Below are 25,593 nucleotides of genomic sequence, written 5' to 3'. Positions count from 1 at the left end.
GTAAAAAATCAAATAGACTTTAGCTCTAGGTCAATTTAGAGGATTTTAAACTTATTTCACTTAAAACTGTAGTGCGATATTAAACACAAGTACTGGATCCCACCACTTAGCACCAAAAATATTGGAAAGTGGATTATTGGTAGGGGCGGGTAAGTACCTACACTTAGCAACAGGCTACTAACCTCCACTTAGGTCCGGTTAGGTCTCAATAATTTAAACCCAGCTCAACCCTTGGTAGCTTGGCAATGAGCGACAAGGCTTAACTTAGGAGACAAGTGTGTAAAGCATATAAAAATCACAAAACAGTAAATAAGTAAAACACAAAACACAATAAAAATCCAACACCAATTTATAAAAATAGAGTATATTTCTATCCTTAAAATGACACCACAATGATTAAAATCAGATAAGGGGAACTGGAGATATGAATTTTTAAAGAATTAATGTTTTCTAGTGCACAGAAGCAACTAGCTCTCAAAAGGGTTAAAAAAAGGTCACAGTGGAAAGGGACAAAGTCCAGAGTTAAGGCCACCTACGAACTAACACTGTCACACTTACTTTCAGAAGTGTTTCTTGATTCTGGATAGCAGTCCACAGCACCAGCGAAGGGTTACAAGGCTCTGGTTTGCCTCTTGGGGTCCGGGACTACAACTTCTACAATGCACCTCTTTAATGTATGGAGTTGCTCCAAAAGTCTCCAAACTTTTGGATCTTCATCCATAGGTCCTTTTGAGTCCTTGAAGTGTCCACAACTTGATCCAAAGTTCCAGAAGCTCTGAGTTTCTGCTTGGGAGTTGGGACTACAAGTCCCAGAATGCACCTGGTCAGAATCCTCGAATGGCCACTGGACGCTGGTCAGCTGGGCTCTGCTTGCAGGACTTGATGCAGTGGACTCTGGGTTGCTCCTTTGTACCTGTAGCAAACAGGGAGTCCTTTTTTGAAGCAGTTGAAGCAGTAGAAGACAGGCAAAGCCATTCAGTGGTGAAGCCCAAGTGTGCAGCTGGTGCAGTACTTCAGAGTGCAGTATCCAGGTGCAGGTCAGGGGTCTAGCAGGGCAGTCTTTCTTCTTCTTTGTCTTGTTCCTTGTAGGGATCTGAGGTGTGGGTACATCTCTGCCATATTTATCCTTGCTCCTGGGATGGAAAGCAGGGGTGTCCTGGTTGTCCAGTCACATGCAGCCTCCTTCCCCCTTTGATGACCACTTCCTGGGAAGTGTGGCAAAAATCAATCCCAGGGAGCAACATGGCTGAAAGTGATTTCTGGAGGTTAGATCTGATTGAGCCCACGCACTGGTGTGGCTGAAAATCCAAATCACACCCTTCTCCTGCCCTCTACTGCTCTAATCAAGAGGGTGCTTAATTGTCTGGGGTTGCAGGAAATGTGGGAGGTCCTGAGCTGCTCCAAATGTCCTTACCTGTCTTTGAAAAACAGTTTGGCTGCTCTCCTCCATCCTGTTTCACCATCTGCTCAGGCAGATCACCCTCAGGCACATCCTTTGTGTTCAGCCCAGGCCACTTCACACCTCATCAAGGCAGCCTTGCCAGAGGCTGGCCAACCAAAGAAGGACCGTACGAGGTGAGGTTGGCAACTTCTAAGTAGAGTTTTAAAACTCCTTACCTGCACTAGTTATATTAAATCCAACAATGGCAAGTTGTGGGATTTATTTTCACAATTAATTTGATACCAAACTCAAGGTATCTGTCTCTTATGAAGACTTTGTTAATTAAAATAAAGTCTTACCATGTTAGCCTACTGAGGCCATTCACTACAGTGAAGGAAAAAACAATTTGGCTGTTTTACCTCACCAGGGCTTATAAAACAATATTTATAAGGTTCCTGCTAATAGTTACGTGGCACCCAACCCTATGGGCACATAGGGCACACCTTAGGGAGACATATGTAAAAAAGAAGGTAGTTTGAGGCTTAGGAAGTACTTTTAATTCCAAAGTCGAATTTGCATATAACTTTAGTTTAAAAGCAGCCAGCAAGGCTGGCCTGCCTTTAAAATGACATTGGTCACATCAGCAGTGCACCTATGAGGGCAGTACTTATGCTGGGGTCCCTAAACCAGCATGCCCTACCATATACAAGGGACTCATAGGAAGGGTGACATAGTCAATTGTAATTAGCCTAATTTGCATACTCATTTTACACAGAGACTGGGACTGGTTGGCAGTACCCAGAGCACCACCAGAGTCAGGAAAACACCAGCAAACAGTGAGAAATGGGGGCAAAAAGTTAGGGGACCTCTGCAAGTGGTTTGGATGTTTCCTGTTTTGCTGGGAGAGAGAGAGCTCCAAAATGTTTCTGTTCTGTTTTTCTTTTGTATGTGTGCAGGGTCAAGATGGCCTATTGGGCAATGAGGCAGTGCCCGGTGGGCTGGTCTCACATATCAGTGTGTCTGCTGTTTTGTAGGTAGTCTAGGGGCCAGTTTTATGGCCAGGTGGGGTGTTCTTTACTGTTGCTCTCTTTGATATTAGAACAAACATTGTCTGCAACAAACAGAAATGTATGTGATCTCTCATATCAGGCAAAATACTCAAATAACATGTTTTTACAAGTTCAAAAGTAGCCTGATTTGCAAATGAGGGCCACTTTTTAGGGTCAAACTTCTGTTGCATGCGCTTGCGCATGCGTTTCGCTTGTGAAACGTTTTAGGAGTCAGATGTCTTTCATTGGTTCATTGGCTTGCCTGTTAAAATCTGCTTGCTTTCATTAGTGGAAGGCACGCATACGTCATGCCTTTTCCAGTGGTTGTCCCTCCGCGAGCACAGCGACCAAGTACTGAAAACATGCGAGGCTCGCTGTTTCCTGTCCGGTTTGTGGACTACTTTTTATGTTTTGTTCGCAGTGCGATCTCGCTTGGCAGAAGTCGAGCGATTTGCATAACATCGACGATGTTCCATAGTTAATTGCACTTTTGCCGGTTACGTAGATAATTGCACTTTTGCCGATAGGTTTCATTACAAGTGAACTTTAAAAGCACGATCACGCTGTTTTTTTTATTTCAATGTGGAAATAAAAATCCCATTGGGAGTTTACAACTGCTAATACCTGTAACTCGGAGAAATGCGAGACCCTAGTGCATTGCAAATGCTTGTTTAGCTATTTGGTACGCTAATGTGGGACAATTTGGTTTAGGTGCCCAGGGCCTATTTTTTGCCCCAGTCCAACCCCGTATGGAAGGATGGCTGTCTGGGATGCCACTTACTTGGCATGTTTATTAAACTCCTTCTGGCAGGAGACATTGTACTCATTAGAACATTGTAGAATGTGTATGTAAGCGTGTAAATATTCACAAATATGCAGCCTATCCTCAGACCTGCTCTTACTCCACCTGAGGCGGAGCAGCCCATTGAACATGCTGTCTCTGCTTTCATCATAAACTCTTGCCTGTGCCCTTGTGGCATGGTACAGCACAAAATGTTACTGATTAACTACTTACACATTTTAAAAACGTGCACATATGCAATGGACGTATTAATGCGGATGGATTTTTACACATTTATGTTCGTAAAGTACATCAAAGTGTGCAATATGAAGCAATGTTACACCCAGAAATCCGGGCACAGCTACATAAACTACTCTATATTCTCATTTTTGTCTGTAATAACAGTAGAGGCCTCTTGGTAAAATGACGGTGCGTGTTGCCTACTAGACCACACGTTGGCATATCTAAACAGCCAGGATGTTTCCAGAAGGCCAGACAGCCAACCAGACAGGTGAAGGCGGGTAGGCAAGCAGACAAGAAGATCAATGGACAGACAGAAATAAAGGATTCAGAATGACTTAAGTATATCAGTGTGCGTCTTCTCTGTCCTCTGCTGATTGGGACTTGCCTTCATTTTCCAATTACAGTATTCCTGGAAAAAAACCTATTAAAAGGATCCTGATAAAGTATGTTTGGCATTCAGACTCGCAATGCTTGCCAAGTTAACTTTGAATATTTCAAGGATGTGTGCTTGTGAGAGATTTGCTAAATCAATTTTTATTTCTTGCAGAGGTTCTGAAAAATTAGGTAGAGCTACAGGGCTAATGCTGTTTTGCAGTCAGATGAACATTTATAAGTTGTACTGTTTGCTGTGCCAAGGTTACCCTAAATATAAATGCAATGTTTTAAGTAGTGTGCAGCAAACTTGCTACAAAAAAGAAAACATTTAGACATACAATTTTTTGTGACAATCCGCATACCTGTTTATTGCACTCGGAAACTGATTCGACTGCTTAAGTATGAAAATCAATGTTATGCGGCAAGCACACTCCGCATCAGCTTCGGGAAAGAATGTGTTCCAATCTGACGAAGCAGGCTTAGAATTACTGGCCTTTGAACAGCAAAGATGTGATTATAATGCCTGTTAATCTGGTTCTTCAAATATCATAAACACAAGTATCAGAATGAGTTTCCAAGGACAAGGGGTGTGTTTCAAAGGCCTGCCATTGGCTCCGAGACGGGCCTGTCCCACAGTCATCCGTAATTGGCTTTATGTAGGTTTGGATTCAGATAAACGGCGGCATTTTTTGCATTCTGCGTTCTTCCTTTGCAAGGGATGACGTGCTGTGGTTCAAGAACCAAAGGGATACTGCCAGCGGCTTGTTTCAAATCACGCATGAGCTGGCCAGGCGGCTGGTTTGTGAATCTCTGAAGAGCAGACATGAGCTGGTATGCACGAAGAGTAACTTTGCCTGCGATAACTCCGCTAGTTCTACAAAAAAGGGTAGGGTTTTTTTTTATTATTGTTGCGGTTTGTGTTGCTATGTTTGTAGCAGTTTTACTATTAGTGGAAAGTTAGAGCACGGCACACTGTTCAAACGGCGTCCATTACACAGAAGCAGATAGCGCATTTGAATTCAGTAATATGAAAGTGGGAAGAAGGGATCTAAGAATTCAGTCAATTCCAAAGTTGTTTAACACAAGAAAATAAAACCATTTGGCTAAATCTGCATCATCTACTGAGGGAATTTCAAGGTCCTTCCGTTGTTCCATTAGCCTCGGAATAACTGGGGCCATAGCATATCAGAGCATTAGTTCAAAAAGAACGTAGTCATTTTCCAGCTTTAAACGTGAGAGGATACCTAGACATATTGTTTTCAGTGTATTAATCATTTAAAGCTAAATCTGTTGCAAAATTAACAGTTGCGGTGATAAAATAATGAATTTATTAGGGAGTATGTGTTTTTTTAAAATCGTTTAGGGAAATAGCAAATAAATATAAAGCTGTCGTGTCTTCAAGTTTTGTCATGCACTGTAGACGGCCACCTTTTTAAAAGCGTTTATATATGTCAATCTGATTTCGAATTGACAACCTTTTCAACTTGGCCTGTTAACTCTACTGTAAAGTTGGATTGTTTTAGTATGTTAAATACAACCAAAGAAAATGAAAAAAACCTCCAGCAGCAAAATAAAAATTCAGCGTCCAACTTTTTTGTACAGTATTGTTTATTTAGTATGGTGCAGCGTAACAGAGTACAGAACCTTTTCATATATAATGTTCAACAAAGTTTACTACTGAGGTTTTTCATATTTCTGCCATGTAGACACACCAGGAGTGTGTCTACTGAAGGCTGAAGTGTTGACTAATTTGGACTATTATGGGAGACACTGTATAATAACAGACATATAGAAAGTTCTAAAGAACTTTTGGGTGGACACGTTTTGAAGCAAATTGCCATTCTTCAAATTTGTGCATGCACACACATTTTATAGTTGTGCATACTGTAATGTTAAATGCTGCCGTTATGTAAGCAATAGGTACGAGGATGGCCTTTCTGGAATGTGGGCACCAATATTGCTTTTAACTGCCTTTGAGATACATTCACTTAGTATTAGTGAGGATCGTCCATACTTTGTGATATCCCACGAATGGCAACGCAATTGCAGCACAGAAGGCAACAAAAGAAAAACTCAAAAATAAAAAAAATGTCTCACTGTCTTTTGACAGCACTGAAATGCTCCAGCTAAGAAGATGGCGAGACAACAAACTCTACTACATCAAACATGACAACTCCATCCATGAAGTTCATTCTTCTGGATTATTATTTTGTGCAGCTAGAGAAAAAAATAAGTCACTAGAACAACGTTATAATTGAAATGGGTTCTTCAGTCTTGAGGCAAGGCTGAGAAAGAAGTTGTTCAAATGACATTTTGAGCGAGCAGATCCTCAGACTATTCAGTTTAAGATCTCCAATTGGCTTTAGGCCTTCATAAAAGAAAGCATACCCACAGATATTATCACATATAACGTCTACAGCACTAAGCAAGGCAGTGGTAAAAATAATATAGTACATCATTTTAAGAGTGAATGAGTTAACCTGTAAAGCACACAGTCAAGGAATGAGCAACCTCAAGGAGCTGGAATATCAAGGTCAAGGCAGGATATCATCATATGTTAGCTATTGCAAGCATCCCTTCAGCTCACAGATACTGTGCTTTAATATATTTGAATGGAGCTCAGTGCATAGCATTGGACTCTGAAAAGGAAACAAGTCACAATGCTTTGGCGATGGGTGATTAATTTAGATTGTTGCTCAAACAAACAGTAATGCACATATACCATTGCACTAGTTCTTTATGCATATTGTGGTTTGTAGGTGTTATTTCAAGATGTTTTAAAATTCATTAATGCTGTAATGTTGTCTTTAATTGTGGTGCAGTGACACCATGAAGTTTGAAAATATGATGATAAATATATTTGAGGTAATGATTGCGGTGCCATTGAGTGAACAAGGCTGACCTTTAAAATATGGTGAAGTTGCCACGCTTGTCAGAGGCAGCCCTATCCTGATCCATGACCATGGCCTTGCCATTAAGGTTGAGGTCACCATGAGTGAGTAACTTATGAGGCTTATATAGTACAACAAAGGGAACTTTAATACAGCTATATGTTAATACACTGAACAAACTACTTAAAAAAAAAATACACTTCAAGCTAATATAATATTTTGTTTGTTTATAGCACTCCCTGTGTTTACAGATATGACTAGTACATAATAATACAATATGACTAATGTGTTCAACATGATGAAAACTACCAATGTAAGGCTGAGGAAACATTAGAGCATGGATGGGCACTATTTTGCCAAGAATGCCCATAGTATGTCAATGAATCTCATCTTTATTCTGTGTGATTCACACCATCACTCAATAATAATAATGGCATATATAGTGTGCTCTGAGGATCACTCATAAGGTAGTGGGACATTACACACAGGTGCAGAAATTGTCTGTGGCGACAGAGATTTGCAGTAGGTCATGTGACCTTCATCTGAGAGCTAGTCTGTGGGGCAAGACTGAGGTATTGAACGTGCTGGTTTGCTTTCCTTACATTTTTCCTGTTGGTGGGAAGGCTGAATGGGTGACAATTGGCTGGGGCTCAGGAAGAGTAATAAGTTGCATATCCTCTATGAATGAGCTAGCTTGTTGCACAAGAGAGATCTTAGGCAACCTGGCTAGCTTTTAGGAATTTACACCTGGTCGTGGGAAAGCTTAGTGGTCCACAGTTGGCTGTGCCTGCTGAGTAGCAGTAAATGATATGATCTCCTTGAGCATGCTGGCTTTTGAAGTAAACAGAAGCCTAGGGAACACTTGTTGGCCTACTTGAACATTTTCCTTGTGACAAGGTAGCTGCATATACCACAACTGGATTGGACCATGGAGGAGATTTATGCCAAGAGACCTCTGTGAGTTCGATGGCTTGTTTGGTGAGATTGAGACCTTGTGCATAATTGTCAGCCTTCCTAATCTTGTTGTTGGTAGGAGGAGACCTAGGAAGTCTGTGATTGGTTGGGACTGTGAAGTAGTAGTAGGTCATGTGATCTTAATGAGCAGGCTGAGTTGTAGAGCTAGATATGTTTTGAGCTCACTGATTGGCCTTCTTGAACCTGTTCATGATGGCAGTAAATTTCCGTGGGACTTGAATGTCTTGGGGTATGGAGTAGAGGTAATGCACTTAGTTGCATCTTGGGCAAGAGTGAGATGTTAGCCACTTTGACTGGTATTCTTGAGCCAATGTCTTTTAGCGGAAAAGCTGAGCAGTGCACACATGGTAGTAATACACTGTAGCAGTAAGTCAAATGATCTCCCTGAGTGTTCTGGCCTTTGGGGCAAGTCTGAGGCCTTGGCACATTAGTTGGTCTCCTTGAGCCTGTCTCTGGTGTTGGAGTACCTATGTGTTGACAATTTGCTCAGGCTGCAGAGCCGTGGTACATCATGTACTACTACTAGGAGTGCCCTGGCTTCCAGTCTTAGTCTGAGATCTGGAATACACTGGTTGACGTTAAACCTGTTCCTAGTGACTTGAACGCATTGTGGGCCATGGAGCATCTTCACCCGCTGGGATACCCATCAATAAACATGCCACACACAGAGATGGGTATTTTGCATCTTTGTTCATCTGCGTGTAACCGCAAACTCAACATTCTAACGCTACATTCACGTCAACACATTCTAACAGTTATGTCACGGCTCTCAAGAGCCCTTCAGGAGCCAAAAAGGTTCCATCATTCCCAACTCTCACAAAACTACATCTCCTCCTCTGTTACATAAAAATATTACATTTTTTAAACAAATTTACACATAATCATAGCTCTTCCATGAGCCTTTGTGGTGCTCTGATTGCTCATCCCAATCATGTCTTTGGAAACTGGGAACCGCCAATAGAAGTGTTCATGATCTGTGCTGGGAATGCAGGTGCAACAGCAGCTGAGTTTTTCAATTGTCCTTTCCGAATCAGTCTCTACGTTGACATCAGTATCTGACGAGTAGTGAGCCACATGTCTGAAATGCAAGGAATCTTATGTAATGGATTTCCTAAGACGATGGGCAGTCACCATGTGTCCTTTGCTGGGTACGACATGGAATGGCTCAGCATCAAATGAAACATCAGACTTAAGTTTTCACAGCTGACAAGACAAGCACTCAAACTGCTCTTGTGAAAACAACGCCTTTTGCATGTCATCGCTTGTCTGCATAAGCGTTCATTTTCTTTTTATGATCTAAGACCCATATTTATGACAAAGTGGTGTAGCCCCGGTCCACTTTTAAAATGCAGGGATGCACCATATTTAAAGAAATATGGTGCACCCCTATGTTTCCTCCTGTGCCAATGCTGAATTAATGCAAAAACAACAGTTGATGGACGGAATGTAGACCAAATCAAACATTCACCCCAAGTCACAGATCTGGATTTAATCCATCATTTTTTTAGCTCACCATGCATTCCAGTTTGGACCCAGGCATATGCAAATCAGTCTTGACCCTGTTCCCCAAGGTAACAGTCCAGCCCGAACTACCAGACCAGGTCCTCCCGTGACCAGAAACAAGTATCCTGGGACCGGTTTCGGGGTATCACCCCTCTCCAGCCAGGCTAGCTTCAATCTGGTTGCATAGTGAGCACGGGACCCAAGTCTGGGCATACCCTTCCCACTTGGGGCAACAAGTTAAAAAAGAACAGTTGATGGATGGAATGTAGACCAAATCAAACATTCACCCCTAGTCACAGAGCTGTGTTTAATCCATCAGTTTTGTTTGCTCACCATGCTATTCCAGTTAGGACCCAGCCATATGGAAATCAGTCTTGACCCTGCCCCCCACGGGAACAGTCTAGCCCGAACTGCCAGGCCATGTCCTCCCTGGACCAGAAACAAGCATCCTGGGACAGGTGTCGGGGTATCACCCCTCTTCAGCAAGGCTAGCTTGAATCTGGTGGCATAGTGAGAACCGGACCCATGTCTAGGTATACCGTTCCCACTTGGGGCAGCAAATGCAAAAAGAACAGTTGATGGACGGAATGTAGACCAAATCAAACATTCACCCACAGTCACAGATCTGGGTTTAATCCATCAGTTTTTTGCTCACCATGCCATTCCAGTTTGGACCCAGCCATATGGAAATCAGTCTTGACCCTTTCGCCATGGGAACAGTCCAGCCCGAACTGCCAGGCCAGGTCCTCCCTGGACCAGAAACAAGAATCCTGGGACCGGTTTCAGAGTATCACCCCTCTTCAGCCAGGCTAGCTTGAATCTGGTGGCATAGTGAGCACGGGACCCATGTCTGGGCATACCCTTCTCACTTGGGGCAACAAATGCAAAAAGAACAGTTGATGGATGGAATGTAGACCAAATCAATCATTCACCCCTAGTCACAGATCTGGGTTTAATCCATCAGTTTATTTGCTCACTATGCCATTTCAGTTTGGACTCAGCCATATGCAAATCAGTCTTGACCCTATTCCCCAAAGGAACAGTCCAGCCCAAACTGCCAGGCCAGGCCAGGCCAGGCCCTAACCTGGACCAGAAACAAGCATCCTGGAACCAGTTTCAGGGTATCACCCCTCTTCAACCAGGCTAGCTTGAATCTGGTGGCTTTGTGAGCACAGGACCCACATCTGGGCATACCCTTCCCACTTGGGGCGACACATGTGAAAAGTACAGTTGATGGACAGAATGTAGACCAAATCAAACATTCACCCGCAGTCACAGATCTGGGTTTAATCCATCAGTTTTTTTGCTCAACATGCCATTCCAGTTTGGACACAGCCATATGCAAATTAGTCTTGACCCTGCTCCTCATGGGAACAGTCCAGCCTGAACTGCCTGGCTAGGTCCTCCCTGGACCAGAAACAAGCATCCTGGGACAGGTTTCAGGGTATCACCCCTATCCAGCCAGGCTAGCTTGCATCTGGTGGCATAGTGAGCAAGGGACCCACGTTTGGGCATTCCCTTTCCACTTGTGTTGACAAATGCAAAAAGAACAGTTGATGGACAGAATGTAGACCGCAGGCCAGTGTCTACATTGAGGAGATAAATTGTTTCTGTGCTGGAAGGTGACCCTTTCTGCACATAACCAATCTACAATGGCGATTTGGCACTTCTATGTGTGCTGGATAATGCAGATTGTTTATGTGCAGGAAGGGACACCTTCCAGCATATAATCATCCATGGCCTTTTGCTTCTTCTTTGTATCCTGCAGAATGCAGCACATACAGAAAGAGCAAAAAACGAGGAGGAATAAAAGTATTCCTCCTCATTATGCCATGCTAACACCACCCTGGGGTGGCTTTAGTTTTTGGCGCAGCCTCACATTTATGCTTTCTTAATAAATCTGGGGCAGGATCAAAAGCAATGGGTGTTGCGGTGGGATGCCCACAGCAACACCCATTACATGCCTCTCTGATGCAGAAAACTGCATTGGAGGGGCCCATATTTACAAGGAGGTGTTAAGCCACAAAAAGTGGCTTAATGCTGCCTTGTAAATATGGTGCAGTGAAAAGCACCACCGGTGTGTCACTGACTGTGACGCTCGTGTGGCACTAGGGCCTTGTAAGTCTGGCCCTAGGTTTTAAGTATGGTTTCTTCCTCAGTACTTGATCTTGTGCTGGTCCATTGAGGTAAGTTGGTCGTCATTGCTCTCCCGAATATCACAATTGCAGGGTTTCTGACCTGTGGTTGAGTGAGGAGTTGAACGGTAAGCTCATAGGGTACAATTCAAGACAGTCCTGAGGTGCAGCTTTTCCAATACAGCACATTGAAGAGCTTTCTTTAATGTACTCATGAAAAGTTCAACAAGACCATTAGCTTGTGGTCAAAGAAGTGTTGTGATCTTCTGATGCTTCACATTAAGATGACTAAGAAAGTCTCTGAATGCTCGATTATTGAAAAGCGTGCCATTGTCAAATTTTAAGATTGCAGGAATAACTCATGTCGCAAAGATACTGTCTAATCTCTCGATGACTCTCTCTTGAGTGATAGATAAAACATCTTCTACCAATGGAAAACAGGAGTCTTCATCAACAATCACCACCAGGCAATGTCCAATGTCAAAAGGACCGAAAAAGTCAACAGCACTTCTTTCCCATGCCTGGTTTAGGAAGTCTGACAAGCAATGGCATAGATGACAGGCTTTCAACTCTCTTTCAATCCTTACATCAAAATGAGGAATCCAAATTCGGTCTCAGAGAGTTTGCTTTGTAGCAACAATTCCATAATGTCCTTCTTGGCCCACTTCAATTTTTTGTTGTCGCTTACTCTCCAGAATAACAGTTCCTGAACCTTTCAAGATAATGCCTTCTTGAGTCATGGAGAATTAATCTTTGACATTCTATTGAACTTCTAGTATTCACTGTGACTGGCAAGAGGTCAAGTGTGCTGGTTCCAACACTGATGTGTAATAATGTCTTTCAGCTTTAACAGGTTACTATCTTGACTCATGGCAGTGATTATTTGCTCCAACAATCTGTGTATTTCATTTCACAATGAATTTTATGTAGGCTTCAACTGTCTTGAAAGGGGTACCCTGTCACTATAGGCACTCTAGAAAAGTAGTTGGCAGGGTTTTGATCTCTCCCTGGATGATGCATAATTGTGTAGTAGTACTCTTGTAATCATAGACCCCAACGTTCAATCAAGGAGGCATCTTGGCTTTTGGATTGCCTAAGATGGTCAACAATGCTTAATGATCTGTTACAACCGTAAAAGGCTTTCCATATAAGAACACGTGGAAATGTTCACAAGTCCACACCACTGCTAAGCTTTCTTTTCAGGTTGTGAATAGCAAGTTCAGTTTGGAACAAACATTTGCTTGCATATGCCACAATATGTCTTCGAGCATTTGGGTGTCTGCTGGATGTACAGGGATTGCACCTAATCTGTCCAGGCTAGCGTCAACAATGACTTCTGTATGAAGCTTGGGATCAAAATATGCCATTTCAGTAGCATCCTCGATAACTTGTTTGATTCCTTTAAAGCTTTGCTCGCATTCATGTGACCAAAGAAATGAAACATTTTTTTCATCAAGTCTCTCAATGGAACACTCACAGTGGCAAAGTCTCATATGTATCTGGAACAGTAACTGGTCCTGCCAAGGAATGAACGTAACATGGACACATCTCGTGGGGTACCTGCATTTGACATCACTTGCACTTTAGTGGGATCAGATTTAATACCCAATCAGAAAAGATGTAGGCAAAGAATGTTAGCATTGCTTTATTGAATTCACATTTCTCAGCATTCTAAGTTAAACCTGCATCAACCAGTACATGACACGCTTGTTTGAGAACTTTATTGTGCTCCTTCTGTGTAGCTCCAAAAACGAGTATGCCATCACTATAGTTGAAATCATTCATGACAGGCTGCATGATACATCAAATTACATCTTGAAAAATCCCTGCAGCTGGGAGGGTGTTGAAATAGACACATTATCTGTAGAAAATGTTGTGATGTACCTATAATTCTCCCTAAGTTCAAATTGATGATATCCTTTATTTAAATCAAGGCAAGAGTAGACTTTTGCACCATTTAGTTGTGTTATCATATCAGCAATGTGTGGTCCTGGATATGGTTCTCTTTCAATGGCCTTGGTAGCTTGACTGCTCCATGAAATTCAAGTTTCTTTTCAGCAGCTTCTTGTAGATAAAATGCAATTCTTCTGTGTCTTTTTGCGACAGGACAGATATCCTCATTAATGTGCAATTAAACTGATAGCCTTCAGTTCTTCTAACCAATGGAACAAAGGGAACTGACTTACTATTTTGTGATGAACATTCATGCTGAGATCATCACTGAGATCAATCCCATATCATCAGCTGTCCAAAAACTGAGCAAACAGGCAACTTACACCGTGCTTTGAAGCACCTGAATGGGTGCTTGCACTTTTGTCTTCTTGTGTTTCATCTTCACTACACATGAACCTTGACTTTTCAATGGCGTCAATGCAGCCCATGTGTATACTAAAGTTTTTGATGGCTTCAGTCGTGGTAATGGAGATAGTTCATTATATTTCTCTTCAGGCATAATGTTTATACATATGCCACTGTTGATAATGAAAGGTATTGTACAACGATTTACTTTAAGTGTAATTTGCAGAGAATATTTGAATGACTTTGGTGCTTTGTCATGGCGACGTTTCTTTGGCTGCTATTTCTCTTCACAGATGGCCAGCCCCACATGTGCACATTTTTCTGAGGTAAACATCACACAATCATCTTCTTCACTATCACCCTATAGAAAGGACTTCATCAGGGCTGCAATTTAAAAATATAAATGCACATTTTACCAAACAATCACAATTGTTTACAAACAAAATATATATATATATATATGTGTTTGTATATACATTTATATATATATATATATATATATACATATATATATATATATATATATATATATATATATATATATATATATACTGTTATATAAAACGCATGCTCCATTACAACCCAATCATTGTGATCCTAAATAGACATAAAAATATTTACATATCTTATACAGACACTCAAACTATTGTGACTCTTCCACACTCATACGTAAATCACAGCTTAAACAGACACCCCATTGTATATCCATAAAATTTGACAATACAAAAACAAGGTTTCTCCTCACATTCAAAAGAGTTTTTTCTCTTTTTATAATACACCATACACTGTTTCTTTGTGGCTAATCATACCATTGTCCTCAATAAAAAAAGATTTGATCAAACTCTGAAAATATGGGACGAAACGCGTTGGGCTGAAGTACTGATTATTGTTGGAATATTAATAAAGACGTTATTACTGGAATTCACTTGGTTCCCTTCTCTTATTTGTATTGAAAGAAGAATTTGTGATGATATTGTGAATTAATCTACACTCTGAGGTTAAGTCTTTATAACAAATATATCTGTGTTCCCTCTTTATTGAGATTCTTTGTACATGTGTAGTGGTTTCTGGGCAGTGAGATCACAAAGGGCTGAGCACTATTTATAGACTTAGTAAACACATACTTCAGTGTGGCTGCTCGAACTTATTCTAAATAATATATCAGCAAGCATGTGCTTCATGGATTGGTCGGAATAATTACTATTGCAGGAGAATAGGAGAATGAACTAAAAAAGTTGAATTTTGTGAAGTATCAATATAATAAATAATCGACATTTTATTTGTACAGTACAGCTCAACAGTGTTTGGGGGTCATAGGGCACCCTTTTTGTAAGGAAAAAACTAATAGAAACAGCAACTTGAGCATGAAATTCATCATAGGGAACTGATTAGTGGGGGCATTAAATAGAAATCAGCTAGGCTAGACTTACTTCACCCTTTTTGTGGTACTTTCATTGGCTGATGTGCATCGGTGTAGAGATTATAATGAAACATTTTGATAAAGCAATCGTATGAATCAAGCCTTTTATTTGATTTTGGATGTTGCTAGGGAATACTTTCAGTAAAACGTCAGCCCACAACTGTATATTTTTGATAAGTTAAAACAGAATATTGTACAATTTACTACCTAGGTGGGATGTTTGAATAGTGCAGCACCCTGAATTCATAATTGTTGAAAAAATGAATGCAATACATTGAGTATTGAGAGATGCCAGATAAGAAGATGTGTATTATACTTGTCTCCTCAGGACTTCGTACACCTGACAAGTTTCTAAAGTGCTTTCAGATGAGTAGAACGTTACTTCCTAGACAGTCCTTGGATGTAAGGATGTAGGATTTATTGTGGGATTGCTATGGGTTTGTGAGAAGAGTGAGAAGTGTAGTACTCCTATTTTGCCATAAATCACAGTATTTGAGCATGTAATAGAGTGAATGGGCGTGAGCAATGTAATTCCTAAGCCATATTATTGTTGTCCCTGGTTCAAGTGGTGTAAGGTATGAGTTTACCCTGTGTGAGAAGTAGTGTGGGCTCATGTGTAATGAGTAGCAGCTTGCTGTTGTTGAGGCAGTTGATGGCAGTGATGATGCAAGGAGTAGAGAGCAGTGCTTAAATTGTGCTTGTTGTTTCCGGTGCTAAGCACCGGCACTTATTTTTGAGGGCCAGAACTTATTCTTCTGCCTCAAGCATATGCTGCGAGCAAAAGACACATATGGGAAAGACGGATGAACAGAAAAATGAAAAAGCGTCACAAAGGGAGAAAGTAGAAAGTTGCAAGAGTGAGCTGAAGGGGCAGAGAGTGGCTTTATATGGATTAAAGAGGCCTGAGATGGCTCCAGGATTGCGCAGCATCATTATTCCATGTTCACACATTTAATTACAGCAGCCGCATGTTTAAGAGAGGGCTTTGAGCACCGGCACCTTTTTATTTACAAATTAAGCACTGGTAGAGAGAGACATAGATGTGCATGTGAGAATGCCTATAATTCTTGGATCTGGTACCAGGGTGGGTATAGTCCTGAGTTGGGGTGATTGGTTCTAGCTCTTGACACAGTCCTTCATAATCTGTCCAGAACATAGCAGAGCAAGCATGTTCTCTTTCCACCCTCCATTACTCAAACCCTTGTTTTACAGGTTCAGTTTGTAGGGGGGGTTGGATCTCCCAACTAAGACATTAAAGGTAATGTAGGTAAGTGAGTGATACAACCCAATTGTGATTAGATAAAAATAAGGTTTACAGATAGTCTTGAATGGTCCTGAAATTGTAAAATACTTTAGGTCTTCAAAGCTAGGCCGAACAAAAGTCCCTCCTGCATTTCACAGCTCAATTTTAAAAAGTATTAATCAAAACCTCATAGGTTTCATACGAACTTTGTATGTAAATAACATTGTAAGTGAAATGTTGCTGGTTTGTGACGGAGTGTTGCCAGCTGAGTACCCGCAGCACATGCTATCCTAGGTCTATGTTCTCCCATTACATGCAATAGACACAGTACTGACAATAGCAGTGTTAGCCTCCCTTGGCCACATAAAAAGTGCAGACACTGCATACAGTGGTAAAGACTTCCCTGTATCTCTCTCTCTTATAGACACACACAGATAGAGCAGGCGTAACATAATTGCAAGCTTTCATCATACACAGATCAGGTGTAGCACTGCAGTAGCAAAGAACGCCTTTATTACACATACAGTTCGATACAGATGCTAGTACAATCACACACACACACACACAGTTCCTGGAACGTGCAGCAACCTTAACTCACAAAACAGGCGCAGCAACGGCACCATATTGCCTAACACAGAACAGGCATATCATGACTACAACAGTTCAAGCCTTCTTCACACACACAAAGAAAGTCATTCATGACTGCAGCAGTAAAAACAGAACCTGTATGGAACAGCCAAAGGTGTGCAATCTTCGCACACACAGACATGACAGGCACAGCGCAGAAGGCCAGCCTTACATTAGCAAGGGTTTGTTTGTCCAACTGTGTTTCATGCGATTGAATGTACGTCTGACAGGGTAGTTTTGTATTAATGCGCTCTGGCTGGATAATGTTAAGATTCCAGAGACAGAGTTCTTCTCCACAGAGAGGAGGCCCCAGCTAACCTACAAAGGGAGAGATAGGTGTAGTAATGGTGGAGCTCAGAGTCACACTGTCAGAAAGCACGTAGAATTCAGGCGGTTGGAAAGGAAATCCCCATGCATCAGTCAGCTCAAAATTCATTACACCTGGCATCTTCAGACCGCAAAGGGAGCAGGAATCCGACGTTTGTAAGACTGCGTTCAGGACGATAACGAGTTACAAGTATAATGAGAATTAAATGTAATGTTTACTTTCATAATCAGCATAACCAGCCATGTCTGGGTACTTGTATCGACGCCAGGGATATTCATGGTACTGTAAAAAGCGACAATGTCTAATTGGAGACAAAGGTGATAAGAAAGATTATTCAGTGGGTTGAGAGTTCAGGGTTCAGGTCTGTGAGTTACCTGTAGCTCGCAATCTAAATCTGTCTTCAGACTTTGCCCTTTACCTAAATGAGGTTGATAAAAAAGAGTACAATTAATGTGATGATGATAGCACCTGTACAGCACTTTGTAGGCGAAACTTTGGGGACAGACTAATGGGAAATGTTTATCTTTAGTTGAAAACATATTTTTAAGAGTCCGGCGCTCCCTCAAGCTTCTCCTGCCTGGGGCGTAGCTTAGTCAGTAAGAGTGGGGGAGTGTGAGCTTGAGACGTCACAACAATCTCGCTGGTAGGGAGCAGTAGGAAGGAAGAGAAGTGCGGATTGTCGAATTGTAAGGGTACTTTAAAACAGAGACAAGAGTGTGTGTGTGTGTCTGTTTTTCTCTACATGTCCATGTAAAAATCCCAAGTGAAATCTGACAAACAACTCACAATGCCCGACTTAAAACACCTGTATCCAGCTATCTATAACAGAATATATTTATGAGGAATGTAATACCCCAAACAGCCCCCTGAAGCTACACCCCTGATCCTACCATGTTTCCTTCATAAATTGTTGGGTTTCTTATGTCCCTCTGATATTTGGCTCTTCTTTGACGCACTACACGGAAAGGTTGGTGTTAGAAATGGGGTCTTTGGTTGACAGTCAGGTTACCCCCTGTTCAAGCAAGGACCCTCACTCTATTCAGGGTAAAAGAGAATCACCCTCATCTAACCCCTGCTTACCCCCTAGGTAGCTTGGCAGAGCAGTAGGCTTAACTTCAGAGTGCTAGGGGTAAACTATTCGTACCAACACACACAGTAACTCAATGAAAACACTACAAAATTACACAACACCAGTTTAGAAAAATAGGAAATATTTATCTAAACAAAAAAAGACCAAAACGACAAAAATCCGACATACACAAGTCAAGTTATGAATTTTTAAAGATTAAACTCAAAAATAGCGCTTAGAAACACAAAATGCTTCGATGAGGTGTTAACACGGCGTCGTGACGGATCCGTTCCCAACAGGCCGACACCAGCCTGTTGTGCACCTCTAGTGCACCTTACTAGGGACTTACTAGTAAATCAAATATGCCAATCATGGATAAACCAATTACATACAATTTACACAGAGAGCATATGCACTTTAGCACTGGTTAGCAGTGGTAAAGTGCTCAGAGTTCAAAAGCCAACAGCAACAGGTCAGAAAAAAATAGGAGGCAGGAGGCAAAAAGATTGGGGATGACACTGCATAAGCAAAAAAAGTCCAACAGTTGGCCTCAGAGTCAAGTCCTAGTACTATGTATGAATGGGTCCAGAATCTTAATCAGGAGCTCATGTCCTTGACATAGATAGTTAATATCTACTTTGCTAATAAATGGTTCAGTGGCTTATAATGAGATTATGTACCCTTCTCACACTAGATCAATTTATGTTTGATTACGAGCGGCACATAACTTGGTCAGTAAGGTTGTGGATGGCTTTAGATGTCCCAGCAATCATGCTTGTTAAAATACATTATATGAGAAGCAAGTAGGAGGGCTGCTTAAGGAGCAGTAGGGAGGGAGAGGATTTTGGCCATTGAAGGTGACTTTCAAGTCAATATTTTGTAAAATAAAAATTTAAAGACCTTAAAAACACAGACCAGAGTGTGTGCGTGTGTGTTTGTGTGTTTTTATCTGTATGTAAAAGTCCCAAGCGAAATCTGACAAAGATCTCACCATACCCAACTTGAAGCACCTGTATCCAGCTATTTACTACAGAACACATTTACTGGGGGTGTCTGTGAAACACCCCAAAATCCTCCCTGATGCGCCATCCCTGATTACAAGTTTTGCCAGTTGATGATGTGACATGGTAGTGAAGTAGTGCTATTTCCTTTTCGTCGGCCTGTTTGTATAATATATAATGTGATCGAAGCAAACCACACACTTTTTACTATTCTCTCTGTTTATACTAAATTGAAAGAAAAAGTGGCTACTTTCTCTGTGAGGTTTTGTAGTGCATGACTGCTACTGGAGGTTCTCCTACAAAGTTATTTTTCTGACATTCCCCATCCCTGTTTTTAATTTGTCAGTTGTTTAACTTCTGCTTTGCAGAACGGATAGACCTTAAATTATAGTGATGCTGTAGTATCTTAACTGCAATTTTTGCAAATGCCAAGGCATGGTTTAGAATTATGAGTTTTGGTTCTAGGTACTCGTATGTGTTTTAATGTATTTTATTGATGCCCTTTTAAGGGTTGTATTGCTTTGTATCTGAAAAAAATATATTTTGGACTTTTTTTGCTATTTATAATTGTGTACCTAAAGAGACCTAAAAGAGTACGGACTGCCTGGATGCCATTAAAATAGGCAACTGATTTGAATTACCCATCACCCCCCCCCCCCCCACCCCCAGAAAAAAATAAGAAGTAGCTGTTATCTAGATGAGAAAAAATAGGCAGGTGAGAGCTGGAGAATGATAAATGAGGGCATAGGGTCAAACATCAGCTCATTATTGCAGTCTGAAAGTGTAAAATACATCATCAATATTAGAGTGGATGGAATAGAGCACTTGCATAGATAGTCTGCAGACAAAGAGATGGATTGAAGAAATAAAAGTAGAGTGTAGTTGACGTATGATTTATCAGTGTGGATAGAGAACTGGAGGGGACTGAGAACAGAGTATTGAGGGATTGCAAAATATTAGGGGAGAAGCAGTTTAAGAGGAGATTAGAAAAATGAATGCTAGTTGTTTGACTTGGCATCCTTGGCGTGGTCTCACCTAACCTCTGCATTCCAGGCTGTTGATGTGTGCTGGACTCTGTTTTTGCTGTTTTTGATACTCTGGGCTCTTTACCACTGCTAACCAGTGCTAAAGGGCAAATGTTAGTATGTAAAATATATCTGTAATTGACTTATCCATGATTGACATATTTTATTTACTATAGGCAATGTGTTTGATGGAACTGGATATTCAAGTTCATATTAAAAAAACTCTTGGGTTTGTAATTTGGAGTCAAAAATATAATCAACATCAGTGGCTGTCAAAGACATTGCCAATTGGATCCAACGTGGATGTAATGCTTTAGCATTAGGAACGCTAGCTTTGGTAACAGCCTCAAGGGCTGGAATAGGGGATACGACAATGATACATTTCTCCTGGGCCAGAGGTCTCTCTTTAATGCCAGCCATCTAAACAGCAGTGAGAATTTTCTCAGTGGGAGCACAGCATTGTTCAGCTGCAGAATACAAATGTGATTTGTATGCAATCAGGATGGTCTCACCCTCATTAAATGTCACATAGGTGAAACCAATGGCACCAGCAATTACTCTGATGACCAGATGTTTTTTATTGCCCCTTGAATGTAGGTGTTTTGTTTGAAGCATGTCTTTTTGTAATGTTCTGAGAATGCCTGTGTGTTCAACTGTCCAGTATTTGCTGGTAAAGTCAGGACCTATTAAGTCATATAATGGTTTAATGTGTTGTACGTAATCTGGAATGTATGTTGTGCCAAAATGTAAAAAGCCCAACAAAGACTGGAGCTTTTTTATTGTGTTTGGTGGTTGTAACTACGTACATTTTTCGAAAAATTGGGGCGTAAGACTTTTGCCTTCATCCGACAGTTCGTATCCCAAAAACAGACACTGGGGAAGGCTATTTTTGTTTTTTTTAAATTGAATTTGCAGCCAAATTTGCAAATCCTTATATGTTGCATGATGTCATCATCCGTGAGATAGATGTCATCCACGTATGAAAACACCTCAGGGTCAATATGTTGTAAAATAGGTGTAACAAGAGCTGAGAACAGTCCTGGACTGTTCTTGTACCCTTGTAGGAGTCAGCACAATTTTTTTCTGAGAGGCTAAAGTGCTAAAACTTGTGAAGTACCTACTTTCAGGTGCTATGTTTTGGCAGAAAAACCTGTTGGAAATATCAAGGGTCATTTTGTATTTTTTGCGCACTATATTGTTCATAAGTGCTGTGCTGTGTGCATTCTGTATCGCAAATGTGTGTGTGTGTGACTGTTTAAATGTCTGTAGTCTAAAACTATTCAATATGAATGGTCGGGTTTAGCGACAGGAAACAATGGATTGTTCATTGGTGAAACACAGGGTTCAATTGCACCCAAATACTCTAACTGTTTGAGGATTTCCCTCTTTAGTTTCATACATTATTGGAAATTGGGGTTGAGGTTGGGATTTAACAGGTATTACATAATAGGGGGAATCTTTATCCCACCCTACATGATTGTGGTATAACGCAGGTGCCTGTGCCACTGCCCAATCAATGGCATATATTTCAACCAGCTTTCTGGGAACAAGGGGCGAGAAGGAGTTTTCAGTAACCTCTTCTCCATAAGGGAGATCACAGACAAGTTCTGGTGGCCAATCTTTTTCAGCCAATAAAATATCATAAATGGTGACGACCCGGTCCCAAAAGATAGCGTTGATTGTACATTCAATGTCTCCCTCTTACTGTATAGTTACTTTATACACCCTGTCGGGCGTGGAAACTCATGGCTGCAGTCTCAACTTGTCATTAGTTGCTTTCACCTCCAGATGCTCTTGAAGATCCCGGTGAACTATTGTGACCTCTGCTGCACTGTCTAGCAACGCCAGTGCCCACTTCCTGTTCTTCAGTAAAGCCCTCTTACTGAGGGGTATATGATATCGCAACTGCTGCCACCTTTTTCTTTTTAAACTGGGTTTTTTGTTGGGGAAGTTTCTCTTCTTTCTTAACAGAATCTTCAGATGAGCGCTGTGAGTCTTTTCTCGGTTTCACATACTCTGCTCGCTGCTCTGACCGTTCACCTCTCTCACTGCGTTTTTCCAGTGAGTCCTGAAAGGAACGAGATTGGTGTGTATCAGTATATTGATATCTGTCAGCTGTTTTTATATTATCTATATTTCTAAGATTATATATATTCTGAAGGTTCTCCGAATGGGAGATTTTCCCCTTTTTTTAGGTGTTTGTTGTTTTTTTATCCCAGAGCTGTTTAGAACCTTCAGGTACTTGCTTAGTAGAATCTTTATTAAATCGACTTTGTAATTGTGGTTTGATTGGTCTGGCCCCAAGACTATCTCGACCAATACTAGAGTATGTCTCAGCAGTAATCTTTGGCAGCTCACGTTCTTGATCCTGTACAGGAACGTCCCAGAGCCGCATGCGCACTGCTAGTGCAACTGCTTTCCCTTTATGGTTACTTAATATGATTGAAGACACAGTGGCAAAGTTGCCCATTAATTGCATCCCCAGATCCACGGCCGGGGCAGCCCCGTATTCATCTTGAATTTGTTTTAACAACTCTGGAAGATTTGCAAGTGTTGGTGCACCGTGTGCTGAAGTGTAGAGCATGGCAAATACTGTGCCCATGTGTTGCAGTTATCTACTGTGGGAACCATCCCAAATGGCAAGCACATACTAAGTATTTTATGTTTGTTCTGAGGACCCTATGGGGAAGTCTGATTCCAGCGTGTTTATTTTTTGCGTTAACCTAAACAGAATTTCTTCCCTCTTGGTGGGTGCTTTACCCATGATCGAATGTACAGTTGCCTGGTTAATACCTGGCGTAACTGCATGTGTACGTGCTGGGACAGCTCGTGCTGGGTTAGTATTTAGTGTTTGAATTAGAAACTGTAGTAATAGTCTGTATATTCCAGTGAGCTCTAAGCTACCGCTAAGGTTCTGCATCAGGGCGTGGTGGATATGGGGCCAGTAAAGGCCAGGTTGGGCCATCACTACTCAGAGGACCTAACCTAACCCGAATATTGAATGTGGGAGGGCACCATCAAGCCAATTATTATGGTCTTGATAAGATGAAGGTATTTCTAAATATGCATAAGCTCTGTATTGTGCAAGTATGTTTGCAGGTGTATAGTGATGAAATGTGTTCATGTTCCCATCAACTGCTGGAACAGTGACCCAAGAATAAAACAAATCTGTTCTATAGGCTGTGTGAGCCTCAACAACAAATGTGACTGGACCCCTGGGCTGTTGAGCCATATGCCAATAAGTGTGCAGTAAGGGACGGTCTGCAATTTCAACCTGTTGCTGGTTTGCCATGTTAATGGTAAATATGTGTTCAGAGATAAGGACACCAACTGGGGATTGATCCTTTTAAGGTTCAAGCTTGAACAACCTACAGCTTTGGATAGGTACTACCTATTTGGCTGAGGAGGAAATCCTCAATACCACGGATGTCTCCATATATGGAATCGAGGATTCTTTAGCCTTTAGTGAGACAGGGATAATTAGGAGGATCCGAAAATTAGTGCCTGTTTAAACGTTTGCTGCACCAGGTCGCATAGGTATTTCTCCTACCTGAGCTATGTTTGAGCACAGTATAATAAGTCCAATCTGCCCTTCAAGTTTCCCCCTGGGAAAACATCATCCCTCATACCTGAGTAAGGAAGTCTGTAGTCTAGAAAGACACCGTCCCCATGTAGGTCAGGGGTTCGGCCGTCTAAGCGAGGAGCTGTAGCGAGGCAATCAGCAATCAGCATGCAGTTGTGGTCATCTAGCTGGAATCTCTCTCTAATGTGTATGGGACAAAGGAGTGTTTTATAATAAAACAATTGACATTCTAAGAAATGGTCCCATGTATACGTATGTATATTTCTGTGAATGTTGGAGACACAACATACCACTTTTGCCGGCAACCCTTTCTGACTGTAGCCTTGAAGAAGGCACAACGTGAATTGAATGTCCTTTGAGAACATGTTGCTTTCCTAGGTGAAAGAGCAATTAGATAGAGAGAAATAAAACAACACAGCAAATGTGGCTAACACTAGAAAAATAAAGCAATGCCGCATAACATGCAACTGGGCTAAAGTGCACAACGGTGGACCAAGTTTGCTCAAATAGCTATACAACAACAGCAAGCTGACTGACCCCCAGCAGCTTGCGCAGGAAGCGGACCATTGGGAGAGCACCAGGGTCCAACAGAGGTATGGGGGAGACCAGGCCAAGGGTGGGCAGGGTCCCGCTCAGAAAAAAGGAGGGGGAAGGGTAAACAGGGGGAGTTCTTTAAAGGGCCCTCACCTAGTTCCCAGGGTCAGGATTCCCAGCCCCCAGTTCAGAAGAAGCCCTGTTTTTCCAAAGGGAAACCCGAAGAGGGGGTTCCCGCAAATGTTGTGCATGTGACCAGGTGGGTCATGTGACGGTGACCTCAAGTGTCCCAAGCGGACACAGGCATCCACTGGTGCTCACTCACAGGGTTTGGCCAGTGTAGCGCATGAGGAAGAGTTGGTTCCAGGTGGGTGGAAGCCAGCTGGGACGATACTTGTCTCACTAGGGAACAGTGAGATGGTCTAGAGCAGTGTACCCCAACCTTTTTATCGCCGCGGACCGGTAAATGTTTGATAATTTTACCGCGGCCCGCTTGTTTTGATTGCAATGCTCTGCGCCTCGGCCGCCCGCCACAGTGAAATGATTTGCAGTTCCTCGGGCGGCCCGGTGCCGATTGATCCACGGACCGGCACCGGTCCGCGGCCCGGGGGTTGGGGAACACCGGTCTAGAGGACCCTTGTGCCTGAGAACACTAAGAAGTACAGGCAGTGGTTGACCATCAATGGATAGGTGGTGAAGACTTTGAGAGACACAGGAGCCAGTGTGACTACAGTGAGTAGTCATCTGGTGTCTGAAGAGCAGATAGATCCCTGTGTATTTCACCAAGTAGTTGCAGTGGACAACTCAGAGCACCTTTGCAGAGTGGTGCAGGTTCCCTTTGAATGGGAGAGGGACTCAGGTTCCTTGAAAGTAGCTGTGAGTTCAACCATGCCTGCAGATTGTTTGCTTGGCAAAGAGCTGGAAGATTCCCCTTAGAAGAAGGTGGAACACAGGTCACACTTGGAGATGTTGGGTCTGCCTGGGTGGATGTGTGTGTCTACCTGGTCAATGGCAGGTCAGAAGCCCCTGGAGCCTGAAACAGTGGCCCAGGGGTCCGCCAAAAGGATGTAGGGCAAGGAGCATGGGAAACCGGCCCCAGAAGTTCCCACAGTCTCGGAGGAGGCTGAACCTG

General features: G+C 42.0%; 1 protein-coding gene across 3 annotated transcripts in view; it reads left to right on the top strand.

The window, feature by feature from the left end:
• Positions 1–4,341: 4,341 nt before the first annotated feature.
• The window catches only part of GRB14 (growth factor receptor bound protein 14), a 1,076,705-nt gene continuing 1,055,453 nt past the window's right edge, over positions 4,342–25,593 (top strand). The window contains exon 1 of one of the 3 annotated variants that reach the window (XM_069224269.1): positions 4,342–4,715. In XM_069224269.1, coding sequence (XP_069080370.1) covers positions 4,653–4,715 — 63 coding nt within the window. In that variant the 5' untranslated portion in view covers positions 4,342–4,652. The remainder of the gene's footprint in view (positions 4,716–25,593) is intronic. The other 2 variants (XM_069224270.1, XM_069224268.1) reach the window with 2 other exon arrangements.

This window comes from Pleurodeles waltl, chromosome 3_1, assembly GCF_031143425.1.
Source record: "Pleurodeles waltl isolate 20211129_DDA chromosome 3_1, aPleWal1.hap1.20221129, whole genome shotgun sequence".
Lineage (NCBI taxonomy): Eukaryota > Metazoa > Chordata > Amphibia > Caudata > Salamandridae > Pleurodeles > Pleurodeles waltl.
The sequence above is the reverse complement of the archived record's forward strand: the minus strand, read 5'-3'. Positions and strand labels throughout refer to the sequence as shown.